Consider the following 25,264-nt stretch of genomic DNA (forward strand, 5'->3'; position numbering starts at 1 on the left):
ATTTATGAATGAAATAAAATATGCAGTATTTACAGATAAATGTATTTGATTATTAAGGAAATATCAATATATTTTTAATGTCAAATTGGGATCAATTAAGACAAAAATAAAGCATTAGATCGAACTCTTTTTTAATGTCAAGGTAATAATTATAAATAGTCATCAACTCTCAGGTAAAGAGTAGAAAAGTAAGACCTATTATGGAACATTCAATTTATTAGAGATGTGTGATCATTACTTGCCTTTCTTCCTTAGAACATAGTTGAAAGCTATATTAAATGATATTTTAATATCTCTTATTTAAATCTAACCACCTTAAACACTTAATACACTAGAAGTTAATAGTTCATAAATAATTTAAGCACGTATAAAGACAAAGATACCACTCACTACCAACCTAACTATTAAACTCATGAAATGATTAAAAGAATTAAATAAATTTTACATAGAATTTCAAGTTAAAGTTTTATTATGAAGCAACAATTTATTCTACTATAACTCTGCAAAATAAAATGTTAAAAATATTTAAAATATACATATTTTCGCTTCTTTTTATTTGTATCTTCTTTTTGAATAAACTTATCCATTAATTTTTTTATAATTAAGGTAATATAGGTTAATTAGTTCCCTTTTGATCTATTAGGTATTTGATTTGTAAAAAATGATCTGGGACAGACTAATCTGCATATAATTTGTTGTTAGAAACATCTCCTTTGAAGGAGTTATATCTAGATCCTAAGTTTAGGACCCGAGTTTTATAAAACACTTCTATTGAAGTTTAAGACCTCATGTCATATGAATAAAAAATATTATTTTTACATTAAAGACAATTTTTGTTGGAGAAAAATATTTCATAATAATAATATTTTATGAAGTTTAAGTATAAATAATATATAGGTCTTATAAGACCCTTACATAAAAGGAGAGAGAAGATGCAAAGAATGATGTGATATAGTATTACCTACGACAAGTAAAGTCCGGCGATCTCAATATATTCTAATATGTGTTAATCATCCCACAAAATTGTACATCGATTCACATTTATTTAAGCTAAATTTTAAAAAAAACTAACAAAGTTTATTGTTATTTTTCTAATCTCAAAATTTAAATATATTATAAAATAAAAGATTTATTGTAAATATAACAGTTAATAAATATAAATTCACACTTCCATAAATATTGTATCAGTAAAATAATAAATCAAAAAATATGCTACATAATTAAAAAATAAAAAAATAAAACCAACCCTCACAAATTATGAATTATGCGGTTAATAGACTCCAATATTCGGTCTCTTATAAGTTTAAAGTTATCTGAAAATAAGATCAGTTTAAAATATTTAAATGGATGTAAATTTTATCTTACAATTTAATTTTGTAAAATTAAATTAAATTTAAACTATCTTTCTTATCTCCAATTATTTACGAGTTACATTTATCTTATATTTTATCTGTAATTTCTTTTCACTCCAAATTCAGAAAAGTTTATTAGTATTTTGTACACTATATAAGTTTTTCTTGTGTCCTCTAAAAACTGCTAATTGTTTCGGTACACCCAATAAATTTTTCATTGTTTAGAAGTTGAGATTAAACTCAGTTTAAATAATTATTCTTTCTTTCACCCTTCAACGTGTCCTTTAAAAACAAAACTGTGACAGGACTTTACGTTCCAAAGCAAATAATCTACTTCAAAGACATGATTGTTGCTCCTAACATCCCTATAGACCAATTTGGATCAGATCAGAATACTAACAATTATTAAGAACTTTACTATCAATATGTCTTGATTTTATAATTAATCTCACATAAAAATCATAATCACACATCTTATGCACAAATTACATCATAATTGTTTCGACTAATAAAAGAGTTTGATGTATAACTTAAACTATCATTTTACTATTATTATTCTATCATCATTATTAAAAGAGTGATTTCCATGATGACAAAAAAAGGATACACCGTACAATGATTATGGATTAACGTGATGTGACATGACATTTTTTAAATTAGTCAAAGTTAAAAAATGTAAAAAAAAGAGTGTTTTTTATACATATTTAATCGAATATAAAACATACAACTTTAGTTTTAGAAACCATACTATTTTGTATGTTCACCTTCTGTGTTTACTGAAAACCAATATATAAAATTTCCTACTTTTTAAATCCACTATATCTAATATCAATTACATAACTAAATATATTCTCTAGAATGCTACTTTTGAATAGTAAAAATTTAATCGTACACAGTCATTGTGAAGGATTATATATATATATATATATATATATATATATATATATATATATAACACCCATGTGAATCACATAGTATTGAGCAACTTCTACAATTAGGAAGAGAATTGTGAAAAGAAGAAAATGTGAGATGATTTCCAAAGCAAAGACGTAAGATCTCTTTGTAGTAATTCAAGCTCTTCTTTTTGTTTTCTTTTACAAGTAAAATACATTTATGTATAGTACTTTCTGAAACATGTTATTCTAGTTTTCGTAATTTTTTAAACGGGTCAAATGATGTTACCTGGAGCACCTTCCCAAAGTGGAGCCATAAAAAAGATAGATCATGAAATGGACCACATGTCTACATAGCCCGTGCGAAACCATTTTTTATTCTAATAAAACAACAATTGACTCCTTCTATCTTCCCACAAACTAAAATTACCAACATGCCCTTATATTTTTTTGAACCGACCAATATCTATGAGTAAATATTTTTATAGTGGTGATGAAAAGTTTTTTATGCTATCATTTGCACTGAATTGTCATGCATTTTGGGTCACTTTCTTGATTTAAAATCACCCGCATCATTGATTCCATGCATGACCTAGAATTTTTAATTGACATGCTCATCAAGTTCAATATCATCATCAAAATAACTACTACTCCTACTACTCCTACTACTCCTGCTATCTTATATAACCGAAGTACAAAATGGAGATTCGCCGCCATTGATATAGTGTTTGCAGAGATAATGGATAGATAGATAGATGGCAGAGAAACAATAGCTGTGTGTGGTCCACCAACAAGAGACATGAACTCAACGAAAAACAAGGTTGAGCCATGTTAATTTGTTCGTCAACGTGGTACTCTACAGTATCCACCACGTGCTCAATATAATAAATATTATTATTTATTATTTATTATTGTTGTTGTTGGATTATTAGAGTTGTGGAATAAAGTAATTAAGGTGACCCTACCGCGTTGTCTGATACCTTGATGCACTGGGTGTGACCCATCATCTCCATGACTCTCACACTCCTTTTACGCTCCTTCCGATCAACACGTTTTCATGTTTAGACATTCAAAATCAAATCAAAATCGAACCCTCAACCCTCAATCCTCAACCCCACGCACTGCACAACCTAAAGTATATATATAAGAGCACTTCCTGGTCCTCCTTTGCCGCCGCCAATTCCATGACATGAATATGGAGAGGGACACAGAGAAGTGTAAGAGTGGCGAAAAGTTATACAAAGGGGTTCGGAAGAGAAAGTGGGGTAAATGGGTTTCTGAAATCAGACTCCCGAATAGCCGTGAACGAATATGGCTAGGGTCTTATGATTCTCCTGAAAAAGCAGCACGAGCCTTCGACGCTGCTCTTTTCTGTCTACGTGGTCGCCGCGCCAATTTCAACTTCCCCAACACTCCTTGCAATGTGCCTCTGCCTGTGCCTTCTCACCACTCTCTCACCCCACATCAGATTCAAGAGGTTGCTGCTAAGTTTGCAAACGAGGACCCATTGCTACTAAAAAACCCTCTTGCACAAGAATCTCATGCTGATGTTGATGCTTCTGCTGCTGCTGCTGCTGCTGCTGCTGGAAATTCTTCATCATTTGGAGGGAAGTTGTGTAAATCTGACAGCACAGCGGAGTGTAGTTCCAGTACTGTGCATGAATGTGATGGCAGGGTGGAGGTGGAGCATGGGGACATGGATTGGACATTCTTGAAAGAGTTTGATTACTCCAATGATGTTTTCCCTGTTGTTGGATCCGACTATGATCTCTACTTTGACCTACACAACATGCACTCCACTTCAGGTGAGTTATTGTATTCCACTCCACCCCCACCTCCTTTTGAGGGTTATCAAGAATTCACTGAAGCCGAAGAAGACCCTTTTTCTCACCAATCATTCCTTTGGAATTGGAACTTTTGATCATTACGTTGCTGCCGGATAATCATAAATAAACATCCTTAGTCTTTGTATATAAATATATATGTATGTCATGTTTCTAAATAACAGTAGCAGCAGGGACAGGATAGGACATGACACAGGCTTTGTCAGACCATATTATTATTAGTATATATATATATATATATATGCCTATCTATGTGGCTGGAGACTAGGTTTTTCTTGTGCAATCTGTTCCATAGATTGTCACAGGCATCCACAGATGTTGTCTTACATGTTTCCCCTCGGCAATAAGTATTTGTACTTTATAGGTTGTTTCTTGTATACTGGTATATATACAAGTATATATTTATACCTAAGTATATACACATGACATTCATCTGTGATGGATTCTGTAAAATTAAATCTTAGTGAATTTGTACTGCTTAAATTTGCTGTACACAAGTGTATAACAGTAAAGTAGTTGATTTTATAGTGTGTGCTCTAAGTAAGTATTTGAGGATATATAAATGGTATAGCAGCTTAAGAACATTGGAAATTTATGTTTTTCGTATAGGAATATTAACACCGGTGCTTGCTCTTTCTTCATTGCTAGGGATTTCTATATTATGTAATCTTGGGTCTGTCTTCTTTCTATTTATAGGTAAATTCATTCCCAAATCTCATAGAGATCAAAATGGCATTATCATGTAACTGCTAAAAAACGTATAGATTCAACTTTTTGAACGATAAATGATATTTAGTTCTCACACATATATCATCATCAATCATCTTGAATCGTCTTTAATTTGGTATACATCTTGAATTATATTTTTATACTTGTTTAGGGAAAAGGGTTTAATATTTTTGTTGTATTCTCTCAAAAAAAATACATATACATAAATTAGGGTTTCCATTTTTATACTTGTTGATTATTCTTTTATAATTTGTTACAAATAATTCTTTTTACAAAATTTGGAAGTTACATATTGATTTGTTACAGATCAATATGGAAAAGAAGCATATTAAGATTGATTGGTTATTGCTTGAGATACAATCTTTGAATGCTTTTTGGGGAGAAAGAAAGGTTTATAAGGCTTATCATAAATATATATAATGATTGAATTCAACATAGCCCTAATCTTGAAAAGCTGTTAACTCTGCAATTAGAATTTTATTTTGATAATGAACAGGATATATATTTGCTTCTGTTTTTAGATACAAACTTATTAACTACAATGTTCTTGCTGATTTTTTTTAGTTATTCATTAATTGTGACGTGTTAGTAAATGAACTGTGTGATGAAAGGGTATGCTAGTTTTTACTTTCAAGTTGAGTTGTATTTGTGATTAATTAGTAAGATTGAGCTCAGTTAAAAGTATATTGGGTTTAATTTTTATCAATAATTCCTGATTTATTAGTGATTTAGTTATACATATGGCAATAATTTATTCATTGAGAGGAGGAAAAAAGGAAAGTTTATGGCATTAATATATAAATTGCGAAGGATCCTATGGTATCCAATTGTGAATAATTTATTTATGATAATGTCTAGCGTTGCAATTGCATTACATGTCAATAAACAAGATTACATTCACTAAATATTGTGTTTTATTTATGGGAAAAATAAATAAACACCTTATTTAAAACAAGAAATAAACAAAACCGTAGATAAATATGAAATGTTTTTAAATTATTTTTTATGTTTATTTGTGATTTATTGTGTGGATGGGTGTGTTTTTTTAATTTTATGTTTAATTTTTTTTAAATTACTTGAATATATATAATGTTGTAATTTTTTTATTTATTTCATAAGAATTTTATATAATTTTAAATGATTTAGTTCGTTAATGAAATTACTTATGTTAATTGAATACAATTGAAAAAATAATAATGATAAATTTAAGTCTTTATATTGCCATAAAATAAATTCACGAAAATAAAATTTAAATAACATCAACAAAAATTTGAATAATAGCAATACAACCATTTATTTATAAGAGCTAATGACATGGCCTTCTTAGTTGTCTTTTATATATTCTGTATGTTTTATATTCGATAAGGTAACAATGCAAACTGATGTTAAATTTGTGATTAAACATTAATATTGTTAGCAATAACCTTTCCATGGCAATTAATTCGAATGATTGATCTCTCATTTTTATTATTTTTTATATTATGAAACAGTGTTGTTAGTTTTCATAGTAAAGGACGGAGAAAAAGATCTATAATTTTTTTCAACAAATTTTCAGTTTTATTTCATTATTTTGAATATTTTTAAGTAATTTTATGGGTTAAATATATTTTTTGTCCATCAACTTTTAGTGAGAATCGGAATTAGTTCCTCTTCAAAATTTAGATCCAATTTAGTCTCTCAACTTCAAAATTGTGTGAATTTAGTCCTTCAAAATGCGTTTGATAATTATTTCTTAACTAATATTGAAATAAAAATATGTTAAATGGTGTAAACATCTCAAATACTATTTACATTTGAAACGTTAAATAAACATAACAAAATTTGTTTAAAAGGATTTAATTCACACAATTGTGAAGTTGGGGACTAAATTAGACCAAAGTTTCAAGAATGGACTAATTCTAATTTTTACAAAGTTAAGACAAAAAAAATATTTAACCTAATTTGATTGTTTTAGGAAAAAAAAAGCTAGTTAGTATAATCCTTTATCATTAACAATTATTAGCTAAAATTGATTTATTGACAAAAATATACTCAGACAAATCACAAATGTCACAAGTCAATGTAGTATTATTATAACAATAAAAATATATTCAATTAAAAAAAAGGACGTTAAAAGTAGTATTAAATAAATAAAAAACTTGTTCTAACAGAGAAGAAAAAAAACAGTTTATAAGACTAGGACTGAAAAAAAGATAAAGAAGTATTAGAATTTGTACAAAGCCGTACTGGTAGGAAGCAAAAGCCGGTGGTCAATGACGGAGTTGTGTGGTCTGGTCGCAGACTCGTGTTAACTGCGCGGAGTCTTCTTTTCTTTTTCAATGCTATTCACAATTTTCCTTTTCGTGAATAACCTCATAATACTTTTAATCTGAAAATAAATAATTATTTTTTTCTAATATAAGAATATTATATTTATTTGAGATTTTGGTCAGTCAGATCTTATTTTATATGAATTTCATTATGCTACATTATTCTATAAGATTTTGTTTGAATTTATTTTAATACAAAAGTCTTATTCATATTTTAAAGTATAATTTTTGTGAAATGATTTTTTTTTTTTTGAGACTATACATTGTATAGAACATTTTACTCCTCACATAATCAAACAATTCATTTTTAGTACTTTGATATAAATTATCCAATCAAATATATTATTTGAGAAGGAATGTATAACTAAAATATATGTTGGTATTCCGAATCAAATTATACACGTGAGATTTTTGGGTTAAATATGTTTTTGTTCTTTTATTTTTTATTGAATATTAGAATTAGTTACTCTTCGAAACTTTGATTTAATTTAGTCTCATAATTTTAGAGCTGCTTGAATCATAACTTTAGAGCGGTTTGAATCTAGTCTTTTTAACCAAATTTTATAAAATTTATTTGACGTTTCGAATGTGTTTCATGATAGTTTATTAGTTAACGTTGAAACAAAAATGTGTCACTATGTAAACAACTCAAATACTATCATGAAATGTGTTTGAAACGTTAAATAAACTTAAGAAAATTTGGTTAAAAAGACTAAATCAACACAACTCTAAAGTTAGGAAACTAAATTAAGCCAAAATTTCAAATAAGAATTAAAAAACATATTTAATTCTGAATTCTTTCTTGGATAATTAATAATTCTTTTTCTCGTTTTGAGAGAACTCTAAAATTTCTTGCAATCGCAAAAGAATTAATTTAAAAAAATATATGATCAGATAAAAAAAATAGTTATTTTTGATGCTATTCGAACATTCTGTCAAGAACATAAAGAATTAATAATCAAGAGACTCTTTTAACATTTAAATTGATGTGTTTAAAATTTGGAGTGAAGTACATGTCTTGTTTTGTTCTTCATGAGTTCTTGCTGGATTTAAGTTTGACCTCTTCCTTTTTACATTAATTCTCATGACATTCAACGGTCAAATATTGGGTGTTTTCCCTTCCTAGGTGATATGGAATGTTAAGAACATTAATTATTTTTGATAGAATAAAAATTGAATAGTGGACTTTGAACAACTTCCCACACAAAAGTTGACACGAAATTGTTCAAGTAACATGTTTCACAACGATCACAAGTTTATACTTTTGTTTTGTTACTCCAAGAGAAACAAGTTGTCAAATATTTATAAAACTTTTCACACTCGTAATCTTTCAAGCCAAGAATGTCATGGAGTACGAATAAATATGCATGATAACTACAATGTCTAACAAAATCTTTGATTATAAATAATTGGTTTTATAATATCTTAAGTAATACATAAATAAATAGATAGATATATAAGTATTGAATCATATGGATTTTTTATAATTATTTAATATTATAAATATTTAAAATTTGTAAAGACAGATAATAAAAAAACTATTTTAATAATTAAGGTTCAATGGAGGTGGAGATAGATAGTTAAAGAGAAAATCTCCAACCCACCAACTCCTTTTTATTTTATTTTATTTATTTATTTAAATTAAAAATAATTAAAAAAAAAATTTCATATTATATTTTTGTAAAAATATAAATATATAATATTATTATAATTTAAATAATTAACACTTACAAATTAAGTTTTAATTATTAGTTATAATAGAGTAATTTAACATGTAAATGTAATGATTATTTTAATTTATCAGATTAAAAATATTAAATGATTAATTAAAAACTTAAAAAATATGTATATGATTAAATATGCTTTAAACATTTATTTATAAGTATATATACAAATAAATTATAAATAAAAATTTTAAAAATTAAATTAAAATTAAAATGTGGTTGGCCGGCCCGTCTTGTGACGGAGTGGATTACATTTTTTGACTCATTTTTCAATGACAGACCAACCCGATCCAATCCATTTTTGGCGAGTCAAAAACGGAACAATTGAGAAACGGATTAAACACACCCATTTTGTCATCCTAAAAAAAAGTGATAACAATAACCATACTTATAATACGATTGATTTAGTGAAATTCTTTGTTGATAGTTTGAAAGAACTCTACACACTTTTAATTTATTGAGAACCAATATAAAAATGGTGTTATATTATTAAACTTTCTATTACACCCACATTTCTGACTGGATGTTCTTTCGAAAAGGACTGTGAACATGTTTAGAACCATCGTATTTTATTAGTGTCTGGTTATATTGCTTCGTAAGTATTCTGTAAAAGTATTTTTATTAGCTTGATTCAAACTCTTATTTCTAAAGCTAACGCGTGTTTTTAATTGGTATTAAAACTTACTCCTTAGATTAAAGAAAGTACAATGAAAAAAAAAAGGTCTTACAATAAACAAATCTTCTTTATTCAAAGAAGGGAATTGCAACTTTTGAAATCAAATAATAATTACATTCTTTTAGTCTTATCATTTAGCACGATGAACCTCATTGAATATGGCACCCATACACCAATAAGAGCCTTTAGAAATCTAAATACCATGTCTTAGAAGAAATCATAAGTACTCTAAAAGTACACAAGTCAAAGTTACAAAATTAGAGATTCATCAAAGAGAAGTCATTCTTCTTTAAGGCTTCCAAAGTTGAACTACTAGAAGAAGAATTTTTTAAATGATGAAGACATTGAAAGAAAAAAAGAAAAAGAAACAACATCCCTCGTCTTAGAATAATTTCCTCGAAAATGAAGAAGAGAGGAAGATTTAAAAGAATAAAGTGTTTAGTAAGAACAAAACTCATAACAAAGTGGTGAAATGAAAGTTAACTAAAATCAAAGGTAAACATAATTGATCTCATGTTTTAGTACATTCAATAAGTCTTACGTGCTCAAGTGTTGAGTTCAAACGCAATTTAAATACTTTTTCATCTCTCCACCTTTTGAGGCGTCTTTTAAGAACAAAATCATGACAGAATTTCATGTTCCAAAAGGACAATACTTCTAGAACACAACAGTTCTTTCCATGAAGCCAATGACAACTCCCTTTATCCTCGGCGATAAAAGTTTTTTTCAAAAGACATTCGGTATATTAAAATTGTTTTTGTTGATTCTATATTCAAAGAAAATTTGTTAGGTGTAAATAAAAAATTGAACTTTGAGCTTAATTGCTTGAAGGATAAATTCAATACTTTTGAAAGAAAGTCAAAATGTCTTTCTTATTTTCAAAATTAAAGCTTTAGAGAACAAAAGGTTTGTTAAAAATCATTATCTAAAATAAAAGTCTTAATGACAAAATTTTATTATACAAATAGAATTCTCAAAATAGACTACTGATATTATAGATGAACCCAATTAAGTTCACTCATTCATTAGTGAACTTAAAAATAAGTTTGATTTAACACACTACAGACTCGTTGAATAAAAGAAGTGATTTACTTAATTTTAAAAAGTTATAATCTTTTTCATTTTTTTGCCTTCTTTTTTAAATTTACTTTTTTTTTCTAATATGGAAATTGAAACCAAACTTTAAATTACTAAAATAACCATCACAAAAAAATTATCATATTAACACACACATATAATTATAAATATTATATTGAACATTAAATGATAATTTTAAATAACTTTATAATAAAATTTAAATAATCTCAAAATTTAATCCAGCATGCTATAACTAACAATATAAAATCAAAATCACTAAAGTAGAAAAAATAATATTAATTTTATAAAAAAATTAGGGAAAGTAAGAACTAGATAGGAGAGCACGAAGCTAAGCAACGTGTATATATACCACGCCTTTCTATTTAAAAAAAAAAAGGTTGAGTTGTTGGAATGCATCAAGTTTTTTTTTTAAACACAACCTGAAAAAATAATTTTTTAAGTAGCTAAGTTCAATTCCGCTGGTTGTGGAATTTGTAATTTCTTTCAAAGCCTGATGATTTGAATTGACGTCACTATGATGACTCTATATACCAGAATCTGGTCAATTTTCGGAATCGGATGATAAAAACACAATCCTAAGTCCAATCCTTCAGGTCGATCAAATCCATTAAAGTGTGCTATTGAGGTAAATATATGAGAAAGTGCGTATCCTAGAAATGTTATCAGGAATTAGCAGGGTACCATCATACCATCCTCCATTAAAAGAACATAAAATGCTAGTGTAGCAGCTAACAAAAACCACTTACAACCTTGTTCAGGAAAATCACTGGCAATCACTGCAGGCTTATATCACATTTGACATAAACCTCGACACTAATGGGTGATAGTATGATGAACAGTTCTACTGAGCATCGACACTTTGTCATCTTTTAATAGCTAATCTTTAGGCAAAGCGAAAAAATTAGGGGTGGCAAACGGGTAGTTCGGCCCGTTTTGGTCCAGTCCATATGTGGCACATCAAAAAATGGGTCGGGTCGGGCTGATCCGTCAAACAGAAACGGGTCAATAATCACAATCCATCCCGTATAGGACGACTAACGGGCCGAGACGGGCTGGCCCGTCTAGTTTTCTTTTAATTTGTTTTATTTTTTAAATTTGTTTATATATACTTATAAATTATTATTAAAGTCATATTTAATCAAATAAAATATTATTTTAACTTTTAATTGATTAGTTAATGTTTTTAATTAGATAAGTTAAAATAATTATTAAATTTACATATTAAATTATTCAATTATAACTAATAATTCAAACTTAATTTGTAGGTATTAATGATTTAAATTATAATACTATTATATATTTCTACATTTAAAATATATAATCTAAAAATTGATCTTTTTAATTGTTTTATTTTATTTATTTATTTAAAACGGGCCAACGGATCAGGACAGGACGGGTCGGCCCATACTTTGACCCGTCAAGTTGACGGGCTAAACAAAACGGGCTAGACGGAACGGACCAGAACAGACTGACGGGTTAAAATCTTCAACCCAGCCCATTCCTTTTAGCACGGGCTGACGGGCTAGCACATTGGGCCCAGTCCGTTTTGTCACCCCAAGAAAAAATCAAGTGTACCTCTAAAAAATTGATCTAGCGTGCTAGTTTCCGAAAGTTTATTTATATAAAACTCAACCACACTAAGATCTTCCTTAAATGCAGAAAAGGCAAGGCAAAATTCATTAAACCTTTACTTAACTTCCTCAATACAGTTCACATTGCAACAGCAGACTAAACCCTTTTGGTTAACATATCAAGATAACAATAGAGAAATCATTGCATCAGAAGATTCTGGTCCATCGTTATTAACACTTGGTATAATGTTGCTAGGAGATACAAGTTTTACAAACTCTCTGAGTTCTGTAAAGCTGCTATGCTCACTATACGGTACTTCATACCTGATGAACAAGGAAAGCTTCAATTAGTCAATAGTCGTAAAAATTTAAGGAACGAGAGCCTGATCTACCAACTACCATTGTGCACAGCTCTAAATAGTGTAGTGAATATAACTCAAAAATGTACTTATGAGACCAGGGCTTTAGTATAACAAACTCTATTGACCACAGGTAGAAAAAAAAGTCTTCAGTGTATATGATTCAAGATTCTGACCAGAAGTATTTAATAAAATAAGAAAGTAATGAAGGAAATTAAAGTACTACCTTATAATAGTACCCTGCTGCCATCTTCTTCCAGGAGACTTCTTTTTACCTTTGCCAAACGTCCAGCCAGTGGGGGAGAAAGCAACTATAAGGTTGTACCGATTCTAATTAAAGAAAAGGCATCCGATGATTAGAAACGTGGAGCTAAAAATGTTATTCAGTATGAATATCCCCCCTCTAAAGCTGTACAACCCAGCCACCAATATATTCAATCATGGAACAGCTCTCAAACAAATATTATAGATCCAAGTGTGAAAAAAAAATACTACTTGTTTCGTCCTACAATAATATTCTTTTAAAAAAATTGTTGTCTCTTTCTATAACATGCCTTTGTAGTTGAATGATATATTAATTATTTCTTCTTAAAATAACCTTATTTAATCGACATGCTTTTACCAAAAGAAATTCATAAATGAATGACAGTTACTCTCTCTGATGTGGTTCGAGAATGTTAGTACTTACAGATACCAAAGTTTCAAAGACAAATGTAATTTTGAGAAAATAATATTACTGTCAAATTTATAATTGTTAACTAATTTAATTAATTTTATATAAGTGCTAACTAATTGAAAGGGTCTTATGATTAGTCACGGAGGGAGTAATACATGTATGCATACATCAAGATATGTTCCTCTCACATTGAATAAATACCACAAAGTTAAGCATACAGTGCCTGTGCCAGAAAAACAAGCGGTAACACTAACCTTATATTGACTTGATATTTGCTTCAATCTTTTGAAGCTTGCGAGCGTCCACATAGGGGCAACATGAATGTTGCTTTCATGTTCATTTGAAGTGAACCACTGTATATCCTCCTCCTTAAATTCCAAACATTTTAAAAGACGCAACTTTGCCGCAGTCACGTGAACCTTTTTACGAAGCGCGCGAGCAACCTCCAAGAATATCCTTTCTTTTCCTAAAAGAACAAATGAAAATAGGGACGTGACAAAAAAATCGAAAATCTTCTTATTTTTCCTCATCAATTTCTTAGTAATGGGGCAATACTACCACAGAAACACAACTCTATGGAAACCTACCAATGGTATAGCTGCCGATCAGAAAAAGAGTCTTGGGATTAAAAGTTTCTGCTTGAATGGCGTCAATGACGAATTGTATTACCGCCTCTTGTTTTGGAAAGTCATACTGCAAAGAAACAGAGTACACATATTAAAAGGAATTATTAAGAGTCAAAGGAAAAAGTATATTAGGTTATGAACTCATTTTAACAAACTGAATGTAATTCAGTGATTGTAACAACTAAGTGCAAAGATTGTAAGAGAAATGGATGTACCGTGTTTTTGGAGAAAAGACTTGGGAAAAGGTAAAATTTTGTTGTATTTTGTCACTTTTCATTAGTTTAGACTGGATTATACTCAGTCTTTTATCTTTTACCTTACATTCAATTTGGTTATTTATATTCAAAAGAATTAAATTTAATCATTTATGTTTTTTAGAGTGAATCAGAATATCATTCCATCAGTTTATAATTAATTTACTTAATAATAGTTTAAACATTAAAGATTTAAAACTGTCAAAAAATACCCATTTTTAAAATATTTTCAGAAAACATAGTGGAGGATTTTAACCACCACTATAATTTTAAAAAAAAAAACAACGCCCAGCCCTCTAGGCTTGCATACTCGATATTCTGATAAGAATAAAGTATTACCAACCCTATTTCTGTAGTAAATTGCTAAGACCGTCTCTGTCAAACATGCTTCTAAGTTAGTATTAGTTTATTCAAATACCTAGCGATATTAGGCATACTATTACTCACTAAAACACATTAGTTTCTTTGGATAACCTTCTGAAGAAAGTTTTCACGTTGAACTTTTTTCCTCAAAGCAACTTTCTCGAACTAAAAATGAACCAAACTGAACTTTACTTTGTCTAGAAAACTAACATTATGGGGAAAGATTAAAATCCAAAAAGAAACATTATGGTAAGATATTGCACATTGCCGCTGCCAAGCCAACCATCAGTTGCCATGTTAGTATCCAAGGCCCCTAATAAACTATAGACATAAAACACTTCACTTTGTCTTAATCTCGAGTAGCTGGATTGTAATGTGATTCTCCATTATTTCTTTATTTTGTCATTGAACAAAAAATTAAATTTATTGAGGCCAGGTTCCAGAACAAAAGTTTACACATTCATGTCATTTTGACAGATGACTCCACTATTCATATAGGACTAACCTGTGGATTGCAGTATGTTGTATCAAGAATTAGAGTATTGATAGGACACATCTTGAGTAAAGGATTGATTGTCATTTCGTCACTAAACCGGAAATCACCCGTGTGCAGCACAGCCTAAAAGGAAAACATCTAGTCATTAATCAATGCTAACATAACAATGGGTAACTGCAAAATAATAAATACGCTCATAAGTCAATCCAAGCCACACCTTACCATTTGGAGGTTGAAAGAGTATGAGTATGGAACCTGGACAGTGGTTGGCATCAAAGCAAGTCACATCAACACCAGCTATTTCAATCTTTTGGTTCAGAGGCAAAACATGTAATTTATCATATGAAATTCCAATGTTCGTATTTACTAGTCTAGCTGTAATGGAGGAGCAATAAATCTTTCCATGATTGAATGACTTGGTAAGACCTTGATAATCTGCAATTTAACGTGATCACAAATGAGAACCAACAGCCAAAGCGTCACTTGGAAAAGTTTGACTCTGATGGCATAATCCACTCAAGAGGATAGGCATACCATGAACTCCATTAATTATTTATTTGGTAGTTTAAACTAATGTCTCCAATTTAACGTGATCTGAAACAATTTTTTTTTGGATACAAACACCCAAATATAGTTGGAAGAAAATAGAATCCACAATTTTATAGCACATTCAATAATGCATTTCCACGTAAGCACCAAAGCTACTTCGTTACTACAGTGTTTTCCATGAAGAACATCTTCGATCTCCCACTGTGAATATGTGATTTCCACAGTAATTGTATATCCAAATTTTATGACCAAAGTCAAGCATTATGTAGAGAAAACATATCAAAACAATTATTCAAACTTACTAAGCTGACCATTTGTTAGGGATCCGTGTGTCAACTGTTAAATCAAATCTACTAAGAGCTTACAATACGAGGCCCTACTCAATAGGATCACATCTCTGTGCGTGGAAAAAAATAATATATATATATATATATATATATAATATATATATATATATATATATACACACATAAACACGTTTGGAGCATATAAACAGTGTGACTCAACAAGACTGAAGTTGATTTATGATAAAGATTAACTGTACACTTACGGTCCAAGTGGAAGTGTGTGAGAAACCAGTGGGAACAATCTCCTCTAAGATATTTGAAAGCATCCTGCATGCAATAATGTATTTGTCAAACACTCGGACCTACATCAAGACTTGAGAGAGATATAATGGTGATAGAATAGCAGAAGTTTTCTAGGTTAACGTTCATAATTTACTGGCACGAATATTGCATTCATATTTTGCTCATTTTCTTCAATTTCCTTTTCTAGTTCAGAAGGTCAACATGAAACGTGATTGATGTGTATGCTCAATTTGAAAATAGACGTCCAAGTGGCCTATAAGCATTTGAATGGATATTGAAACCAGTTACCAAGCAGCACACAAGAAAAAACCTTTTCTACGAGCAATAATGAATCAAAAGCACAACTTGAATGTAAAAGACAAGGATTTTCCTTTTCTAGATAATTTAGAAAGGGAGGTTTCCCTTCTTTCTAAAATATTTACAGAGTCGCAAATGAATACATGAAGGCAATATAAATTAAATCAAGACAAATACGCATGTATCATTTAAACTACTATTTACCACTCGGAAAGGCGTTCCTTGTACAGAACACCATTTGGGAACATCACGGAGCTTTCTATTTGTTGTCACAACTTTTGATTTGTGCTTACGACCAGAATCCAAGTCACTGTTTTTCATTTCCTTTTGTTCTCCAGGAGGGGCAGAAACTTTCTTTTCTTTGGAAGCAAACCCCGGAAAATATTCAGTAATTAATTTGTTTGCCGCTGGTTTATTAGAGCCGTCAGCTTTTCTTTCAGATTTGTCATGCTTTAATTTGACTTTCTGGTTTCTGATCCTTCTAGGCTCCGCCAACGCACTCCCTTGTTTCTCATTTGCAGCGGCATCTCCTTTTCTTAGTTCACACAGGGCATGCACAATCTTTTTTCTTGGCCCAAATGCAGTGATACCCATGCTTAAGAGATCCTGCAGATACAGAAAGAAATGAGGAAAAATATTGGCCAACATTAATCCTCAACAACAAAGTAAAAGACAAACACTTAATACAAGCAAACCATAGTATATTTGGGATACCGAAAAACAAAAGCAAAGATATCCTTATATTTCCAATAACAACCTCATTAGGATAAGCGGTCTTCATGAACACTCTAGACCACCAAAATTGCAAAGTAACTACTTTTCCCGTCAGTGGGGAGAGGAGAATAATAACTACAAATTCTAATTGCTTACGTAAAGCTGAAAATTAAACAAACAATTCTTCAAAGCATAAATGAAGAACAATGAACTAATAAAACCCAAAAATAAATTCAAGCAACATATGGGGCAGAGGTTATGAACCTAAAACTACTGGAATGAATGAGACCAATTAAATGACATAAGTAAACCTCTTCTGTGAGCCATTGCAGCGTGTCCCAATCAACTTCTTCCCTAACGAAAATCACTTCATACTTTCCCAAACCGAGCCCGTGGAGCCAATCAACAACAGAAGCGACTTTTGGCCCATGTTGAGCACCCTTCTCGTCTTCAGGAATCGCAACCTGCACAGCATTTTCACAACTTATAATTGAATTGAAATGATAAAGCTCCCACTTCAATCACCATGAATGGTGTTACTGTTGTGTAAAGGGTGTGAATCTAACGTTATCTCCTTTGTCAAGACAATTATTGGTATGAAGATGTCTTTGTTCCTCAGTCAAATTCGAAATATCAACATCACAAAGGGGACACCGAACGGAACTATCTACTTCCTCCAACTCGTCGCACAAATTCATCAACAGACCAAGCTCCGAATCAGAATCTGCAACTGCAGAGTTAAGCTCGCCGGTTCTCGAAACCACCAGCTTCGACTCTATCGAGTTGCGAAGATAATTCCCCTTCTGTTTCAGCTCCGACAAAGACGCGGAAGAAGAATCACTGTCCTCTTGTTCCGAGTGTTCAACGCTGCAAACCGAAACGCAATCTATGGAGGAAGGAATGAAATCCAAGCTGCAGTTCAGAATTTCGCTGCCCTCGCTGGGTCGAGCGTTCTCCTTGCCGCTGCCACGAAGCGCCGTCGTTTTTCGTTTTGGCTTCTTCATTGGCCGTTGATTGTCGTCGACGGAAGCGAGCGCGTGAAAACCCGTTGCCGTTTGAGTAAGAGGGATCTCAAATTCATCGTTCTCGTCCCAATTCATTGTGGAAATAATCTCTTCTCTACTCTGCGCCAGAACTTGAAACAAATATGATACGCATTTCAAATTTTTAAGCGGGAAGCGAGTGTGATATGAAATGTATTTTGTGCTTGGGCCAAGCCCATCGTCGCCTACCGCGGGCCCAGACCCAAGCCTAATTTTTTTTTTTGCGCGTTTTTTTCCCATGTGACAAAGACAAGCCTTCACTGCTTTATTATTTCCTCCACACTGTGAATCTGCAAGTTGAATCAGTGAGCTTTTTGTTTAACTATGGCAGCGGAAGACAAGTGGTGCGTGGTGACCGGAGGCAGGGGTTTCGCCGCTCGGCATTTGGTGGAAATGCTAATCCGGCACAGCGAGTACTCCGTTCGCATCGCCGATTTGGAAGACAGCATTGTTCTCGACTCCGCCGAACAGTTGGGGCTTCTCGGCCAGGCCTTGGACTCTGGCCGGGCCCAATATGTTTCCGTCGATCTTCGCAACAAGGCTCAAGTCCTAAAAGGTGATCAACCTCTTCTATTCTCTCTCAATTGTATCAACAATTTTGTCGCGCTCGAGCACTGGCTAATGTTGGTTTTACGAGTAGTACAGCATTAGAAGGAGTTGAGGTTGTGTTCCACATGGCTGCTCCAAACTCTTCCATTAACAACTACCAGCTTCATTATTCCGTCAATGTGCAAGGTGAACCTCATTCTTCTGCTTATTTGCTTCTTCAAAGTTTGAATCTGACTGAGCTTTTTCCTATGTAAGGGACAAAGAATGTCATCGATGCTTGCGTGGAGCAGAAGGTGAAGCGACTTATTTACACCAGCTCTCCCAGCGTTGTTTTCGATGGAGTTCATGGGATTCATAATGGTGACGAAACAATGCCTTATACACCTTCGGTATACACTCTAGCAACTCTTCTTTTACTTAATTCACAAATTTCCATGCGTTTCTTCGCATGGAGCTTGAGAAAGATAGATAATGTATATTGTTATAAGACTAGTTCGGGGTGGTCCTAAGCGTAATTCTTTTTGTTGGTTTCAGCCTAATGATCATTACTCAGCTACGAAAGCCGAGGGTGAGACATTGGTTATTAAAGCTAATGGGACTAATGGGCTCCTAACATGCTGCATACGCCCTAGCAGCATTTTTGGGCCCGGTGACAGATTGTTGGTGCCTACACTAGTTGAGACTGCCAAAAAAGGGAAATCTAAGGTAGATGTTGTTTATCCTCCTAATGGTATATATTTTAGTGCCTGTATATCTAACATCATTCCTATGGCAGGAAATGTATCTATTACGGTTGAGTCTAATGATATAATTTAACCTTTAGTTTGACTGGTTCTTTGGAGCCTATTGACTGATTTTAGTGTGTAACCAACTGGGCTGACACTAAATGTCATTATTTGTTGTGCATATCTGGAGTCTTAGGAAATATATGGTACTTTTTACTGTATAAATTACTAATTCAGTACTAATGAAAATGTAATCTTGAATATTTTTTTTATTAGCCTTATGAACATCTTGAAAAATCAAAGACTAGCCCAGATTGAATGAAATGGACTCGGACTGCTAATTAAAACATTTTTCTTTATAGCTTTGGGAGGAATATGTACACCAATGGTTGCAAAGCAATTAACTATTTATTGGCAGAAACTGCCTTCATCCTTTCTTTGATTCTCTTATTTATATTTCTCTTTTGATCAGTTCCTTATTGGCGATGGGAATAACCTTTATGATTTCACGTATGTTGGAAATGTGGCTCATGCCCATATATGTGCTGAACGGGCTCTGGCTTCAGAAGGGCCAGTTTCAGAAAAAGCTGCTGGAGAGGTACCACTGAGATTTTTTTACGACTTAGTGACTTCTGTTTATTTGTGTTTGTAAATGAAGATTAAAAAGTAGACTTACAGAGATGATGATGATGATGTGTTTGAAGGTTTAGGGTAGAGTCTCTTCATTTGGGAAAATGAGGAAACATGAAAGAATGCTTGTTGAGAAAGACTTGCCAGAGACCTTTGTTAAATTAAGAATGAATTATTTCATTTGCATTCTCATACTAAAGGGAAGGGAAAAATTATTGATTTGCAAGTTGGGAAACTTAGCAATTACTGTAGTATTTTATAGCTAACGGGTATTTGTTTTGTAGGCATATTTCATAACAAATATGGACCCTATGAAATTTTGGGAGTTCGTGTCAGTGGTATTGGATGGTCTTGGATATGAAAGGTAGTTTCTTTCATACCGTTACCATTAGTTATTTCTTTCACATGTTATGGAACCTCTTTTTTTATTTGAGATTCTCCCATAGTGTAACCAAGGATTCAAACCCATATTTCATGCAATTTTTTTTACTAATGATTTATGAAAATACCGATTTGAATCTCGGAAAAGGAGTATTTATGATCCTAGAATGACCAGTAGTCAAATAGTAATCAAACACCGAGGCTATCTATAGATATGGAAAATTTACCTATATTTAAAAATTGAGTAACATAAACTATCTTGAACTGTGGACCATTGGGTTGTTCTAGAGGTGGCAAATTCGGCTGGCATGCATGGGATCATATATTCTAACCCCAATGCAACTATCGTGTTAAAAAAAATATATATATATTTACTCTGTGTCTCCCCTGCTGAATTCATAGTAAAAGGGAAAGTGATGGCAGTTTCAATTGTCAGATTAAGCATAAAACTCTTATTTGATTATACTCAGTTAACAATTTTACATCCTTTTCCTAATTTTTTTTCATAGTATGAAAGTTGCAAATTTCGGTTGTCCTTTATCATCAGTAGCTCAAGTTGCTGTCAATTAGGGATGTTGGATTATGGGATTTTTTGTCTTGCTATCCTAACCAGTGGCTATTATTTTGTTATCTATTTTATTCTTAAGTATGACTTCTTTATGTTAATAGATTATTTCCTCAGTTATTAATCAATCATTCGTAAGTTTTAAAATTTCTTGTACTTTTCAATGCTTTTTCAATGCTTTTTTCTTGCTATCTGAGTCATGTTATCTTTTGCAGGCCAAGAATAAAGATCCCTGCCGTTGTTATCTTGCCCATTGCGCATTTGGTGGAGTGGATATATAGGCTGCTTGGCCCATATGGGATGCCGGTGCCTCAGTTAACCCCTTCAAGGATAAGACTCGTGACCTGCAGCAGAACTTTTGATTGCTCAAAAGCAAAGGATCGCCTTGGCTATGCCCCCATAGTAACAATGCAGGTCTCTGATATTTATGAAAAGTAATAATATATTATAGCATCTAATATTTACTTGACATTAATCTTGTTTATGCTTTTAAATATAAAAACATGATGACAAGTTGGCTAACTTCATGCCCCCAAAATCAATGATAACGCCAAGTTAGGATTATATAATATATTATGAAAACAAGTATGCGATGCTATTCTTAAATGAATGATATTTCAGTGTACTAAGGTTATTACATCTATTGCTGTGAATATATACAATATATACATAATCATACTTGCCTGGGTGTTTCTCCCATACTAATGATATCGTATTTTTTCTTGCAGGAGGGCCTACGGAGGACAATTGAATCATATGCACACTTGAAGGCAGAAAATCAACCTAAAACTAAAAGAGAAGGTCCTTCAAAAGCTTCCAAATATCTTGGAAGTGGAAGAGGTGTGAATAATCAATTATATGTATCTAACTTCTTCGTTGGACAATCTGGACTTCCTTGTAAAGGAGAATTAATCTGTTAATTTAACTAATTGCCATATATAAATAGAAACATGGCTGCTGATAAAATAAATAAGTAAATAAATGAATAGAAACATGGCTACTGCTCTTCCATTACTGTATCACGAGGTTGATTGACTTCGATTGTCTCATGAATCTGATTAGATTATGATCAACAACATTTTCGTAGACATTAAATACATAACATTTATTTTCCGCAGGTGAATTGTAATAGATAGAGCAGGGAGTTGTTGTTTATGCTCATAATCAAATCATCATGTACTACGTATTATCCATATGTTTCAATCTTCATAGTTGCTTTTTTTAATTTGTTATAAAGTGTGTGTCTGATGTGCTAGTTCTAAGAGCCTGAAAGAGCAATTGAACTCAAAAGTTCCTGTTAATATTTCTAACTTAGTTGATTATAAAAAATTAACGGGTTGTTGTATATTTGCGTGATCAATGTTGTTAGATCTCTTCTATCTACTATACAAACACACAGCTATGCAAACATTACATCGTAGCGAATTTGTGCTGGGAGTAATTTTACAGCTTACATTTATTTATCTGTAAGTTTTGATTGATCTGCGAATTTGCAGTTGCTGACACGTTGCTTTGGAAGGATAAAAAGCAAACTCTCATCACATTGTTTGCCTTCATTGCAATATACTTCAACTTCATTGCATCTGAGAATACCATCATTAGTGCTCTAACAAAGCTTCTATTGTTCGCATCGATCTTTTTATTCATCCACGGCATTCTACCTGCAAAAATGTAAGTACACTATGTATGGTACTATTAACTTGTCCATTGATTTATTATTATCATGATAACTCTTAAGTCAATCCATTTGTTAGAAGCATTGCTATATCTTATGCTTGTGCAGGTTGGGATATACTGTCGAGAAGATGCCCAAATCATGGTTTCACTTGTCAGAAGATAGGTCACATAAATTTGCTCTCTCAGTGGCCTCATCATGGAATATTGCTGTTAATGTTTTGAAGTCCCTTGCAGAAGGGAATGATTGGGTACTGTTATTAAAGGTATCTGCGGTGCATTGCCTATATTTTCCTTGTCATTGCTTGCTGCTGTTATTATGATGTATGGGATGCATCGATTTTAAAAATCCTATCCTTTTAATATATTATTATTATTATTATTATTATTTACATATTAAAATATGCATCATTAATATAAAATATCATTTTCTTTAATTTATTTTAATTTTTAAATTAAAAAGCATTCGTGCAGTAGGTCAGTAAACTTGTCAGTGAATTTATGAAACTCTAGGTGAAACCCATAATTTTGGAACCTACATTTTAAATTTTCCATGTAAAATTTTGCATATAATCAAGTTTTCTGTTTAAAAAATAAAAAATTTACCGAGTACTAGTTTCTCAAATATCAGAAGTGCTGACACATCTTTCCTTTGATGATCAATAGGTTGTTCTCTCTCTGTTCATTCTTAGCTTCCTTGGAGCCTTTTCACTTCAGAACTTGTATACTATAGGTCCTCTCTCTTTCTCTTTCGTGCACACACACACATATATGCATGTGGCGACATGAATTTGTCTGTGCCAAAAATATTTTATTATGATTGCCTCTATTTAATTGAATCTATTCCTTCAACCAGTAAAATTGTGACTGGAGGTGTCTCTCTCTCTCTATATATATATATTACTTGAATTCACCATAGATTTGTGTCATTGATGAATTTTGAATCATGTTTGATTACTTTCTATTTAAAAAAATAAAAAAAGCATGTGCAATCAGCATTCAGATGTCTGAGCTCTTTCACTTATGGATACCTCATTGAATAATTTAACTTAGTATTCCAGAGGTTACAGGTTACATGTTACAGCTCACCTTTTTTCTATTGATTTGTCTTGTTTGAATCCGGAGCACCGAAAAGAATGATACAAGTTTTGCCTTTTCTTTTTTTTTGGGGTGAGGAATGATAATAATTTTTTTCTTTGTGGTTACAGGAGTGACATTTGCATTTATAGCTTTCTACGTATACGAAAAGAAGGAGGAAGACATTGATGGCATATTTATAAAAACACATGCTTTTAGTTGCAAACTGAAATCTGATCTCACCAAAAAGTTTCTTTCTTCAAAGAAGATTGATTGATAGGCTTTTTTTTCTTAGATAGTTGCACGTTAAATATTCGATTGAGTTTCATGTATGACTGTTTTATAATTGTAATTTAATTTTATATTTGACCAACTTGGAAAACTCTTGCTTTTGACGTGTTTGTTGGACACTTGCGTAACTGATGGAATTTCAAATTTCAGCTGTATTCTTTTCTTCTTTTTTTCCTTTCTTGTTTTCGTTATCTTTCTTTTCAACTAAAGGATTTTTGCAACTGACGATGGGTTGTGAGTATTTATACGCCTGGAATATATTTACAACTGACCTCACTTCAGAGAGAAATTCCTGATAATGGGCCATTCAAAAATAAATTGTTGAGGATATTTCTTCCTGCACCTCCACCTCCTTGTTTTTCCTTCCTGTACCTCCATAAAACTTGTTATGTACAAACTACTCCTCGTTAAAATTATAATAAAAAGGTATAATTCATCTCTTACTTTCCTTTTTTCAATATTTGTTGGAACTAGTGTTTTGAAAGATATTTTTAAATTTAAAAATATATTTTTGAAACACTTAATCTGATATACGTTTTTATATTTAAGATTGAATAATTCGGGAATATTTTGAAACATTCAATCCAAAACATGTAAAAGAATATTATAAATGAAGTTATTCACAAAAATATTTTTAAATCTGAAAATACTTTCTTATGCACTTGAAGTAGTTTTATTACTCCACCTCCCCTTTATCTTTCTCTCAAATGTCCTCTTCATTCATATTTCTCCTCTTGTCATTTTCCCTCTTGTCGAGACTTATTTTCGCACTCTGCCCATGGTACCTACAACATTCTCATTTTTATTTTTGATTTTCTTTTGGGTTAAATATGTTTTTGATCCTTTAATTTTTATTAAAAATTAGAATTAGTTTCTCTTCGAAACTTTAACGCAATATAGTTGAATGCGTGGATTTAGTTATTTAAACCAAATTTATTAAGTTTATTTGATTTTTCAAAGGCATTTTGTGATTGTATTTAAGTTGTTTACATCATTTGACACAATTTTTTTTAAACATTAACTTAAATACTATCATGAAATGTGTTTGGAATGCCAAATAAACTTAACAAATTTGGTTAAAATGATCAAATCCACGCATTTCTAAAGTTGAGAAATTATATTGGATTAAAGTTTCGAAGATAGACTAATTCCAATTTTCACTTAAAGTTAAGGGACCAAAAATATATTTAACTCTTTCCTCTCCCATTT

At 31.5% G+C, this 25,264-nt stretch overlaps 3 protein-coding genes across 3 annotated transcripts; 2 read left to right on the plus strand and 1 right to left on the minus strand.

Moving 5' to 3' along the window:
* Window positions 1-3,360: 3,360 nt before the first annotated feature.
* On the plus strand, window positions 3,361-4,298 carry LOC114162942 (ethylene-responsive transcription factor ERF016-like). Its single transcript, XM_028046957.1, has one exon. The coding sequence runs from the start codon at window positions 3,435-3,437 to the stop codon at window positions 4,164-4,166; it is 732 nt and encodes a 243-aa protein (XP_027902758.1). The 5' UTR covers window positions 3,361-3,434; the 3' UTR covers window positions 4,167-4,298.
* A 7,972-nt stretch (window positions 4,299-12,270) lies between these two features.
* LOC114164230 (DNA cross-link repair protein SNM1) lies at window positions 12,271-18,403 on the minus strand. The gene is made up of 10 exons (XM_028048819.1): window positions 17,687-18,403; window positions 17,432-17,584; window positions 16,611-17,012; window positions 16,070-16,133; window positions 15,188-15,405; window positions 14,980-15,093; window positions 13,819-13,924; window positions 13,486-13,697; window positions 12,782-12,885; window positions 12,271-12,520 (listed from the first exon to the last, which is right to left on the minus strand). Exons 1-10 carry the CDS (start codon window positions 18,401-18,403, stop codon window positions 12,376-12,378), a joined length of 2,235 nt encoding a protein of 744 aa, XP_027904620.1. The 3' UTR covers window positions 12,271-12,375.
* Window positions 18,404-18,439: 36 nt separating this feature from the next.
* On the plus strand, window positions 18,440-24,221 carry LOC114164232 (3beta-hydroxysteroid-dehydrogenase/decarboxylase). The gene is made up of 12 exons (XM_028048820.1): window positions 18,440-18,719; window positions 18,809-18,898; window positions 18,968-19,101; window positions 19,247-19,417; window positions 19,910-20,035; window positions 20,352-20,431; window positions 21,229-21,427; window positions 21,742-21,853; window positions 22,510-22,684; window positions 22,797-22,953; window positions 23,354-23,420; window positions 23,896-24,221. Exons 1-12 carry the CDS (start codon window positions 18,488-18,490, stop codon window positions 24,039-24,041), a joined length of 1,689 nt encoding a protein of 562 aa, XP_027904621.1. The 5' UTR covers window positions 18,440-18,487; the 3' UTR covers window positions 24,042-24,221.
* Window positions 24,222-25,264: the final 1,043 nt, after the last annotated feature.

This window comes from Vigna unguiculata, chromosome 9 (assembly GCF_004118075.2).
Source record: "Vigna unguiculata cultivar IT97K-499-35 chromosome 9, ASM411807v1, whole genome shotgun sequence".
NCBI lineage: Eukaryota > Viridiplantae > Streptophyta > Magnoliopsida > Fabales > Fabaceae > Vigna > Vigna unguiculata.

What these genes read in the sequence shown, in the direction of transcription:
- LOC114162942 (XM_028046957.1), top strand. Translation starts at nt 3,435, where the DNA reads ATGAATATGGAGAGGGACACAGAGAAGTGTAAGAGTGGCGAAAAGTTA.
- LOC114164230 (XM_028048819.1), bottom strand. Translation starts at nt 18,403, where the DNA reads ATGGGAAAAAAACGCGCAAAAAAAAAAATTAGGCTTGGGTCTGGGCCC. An exon ending in TTCAACCTCCAAATGGTAAG is followed by an intron (nt 15,094 to 15,187) that starts GTGTGGCTTGGA and finishes TTTTCCTTTTAG; the next exon opens with GCTGTGCTGCACACGGGTGA. An exon ending in CAACATACTGCAATCCACAG is followed by an intron (nt 13,925 to 14,979) that starts GTTAGTCCTATA and finishes GTTTCTTTGCAG; the next exon opens with TATGACTTTCCAAAACAAGA.
- LOC114164232 (XM_028048820.1), top strand. Translation starts at nt 18,488, where the DNA reads ATGGCAGCGGAAGACAAGTGGTGCGTGGTGACCGGAGGCAGGGGTTTC. An exon ending in CAATGCCTTATACACCTTCG is followed by an intron (nt 19,102 to 19,246) that starts GTATACACTCTA and finishes TGTTGGTTTCAG; the next exon opens with CCTAATGATCATTACTCAGC. An exon ending in CAGAAAAAGCTGCTGGAGAG is followed by an intron (nt 20,036 to 20,351) that starts GTACCACTGAGA and finishes TTTGTTTTGTAG; the next exon opens with GCATATTTCATAACAAATAT.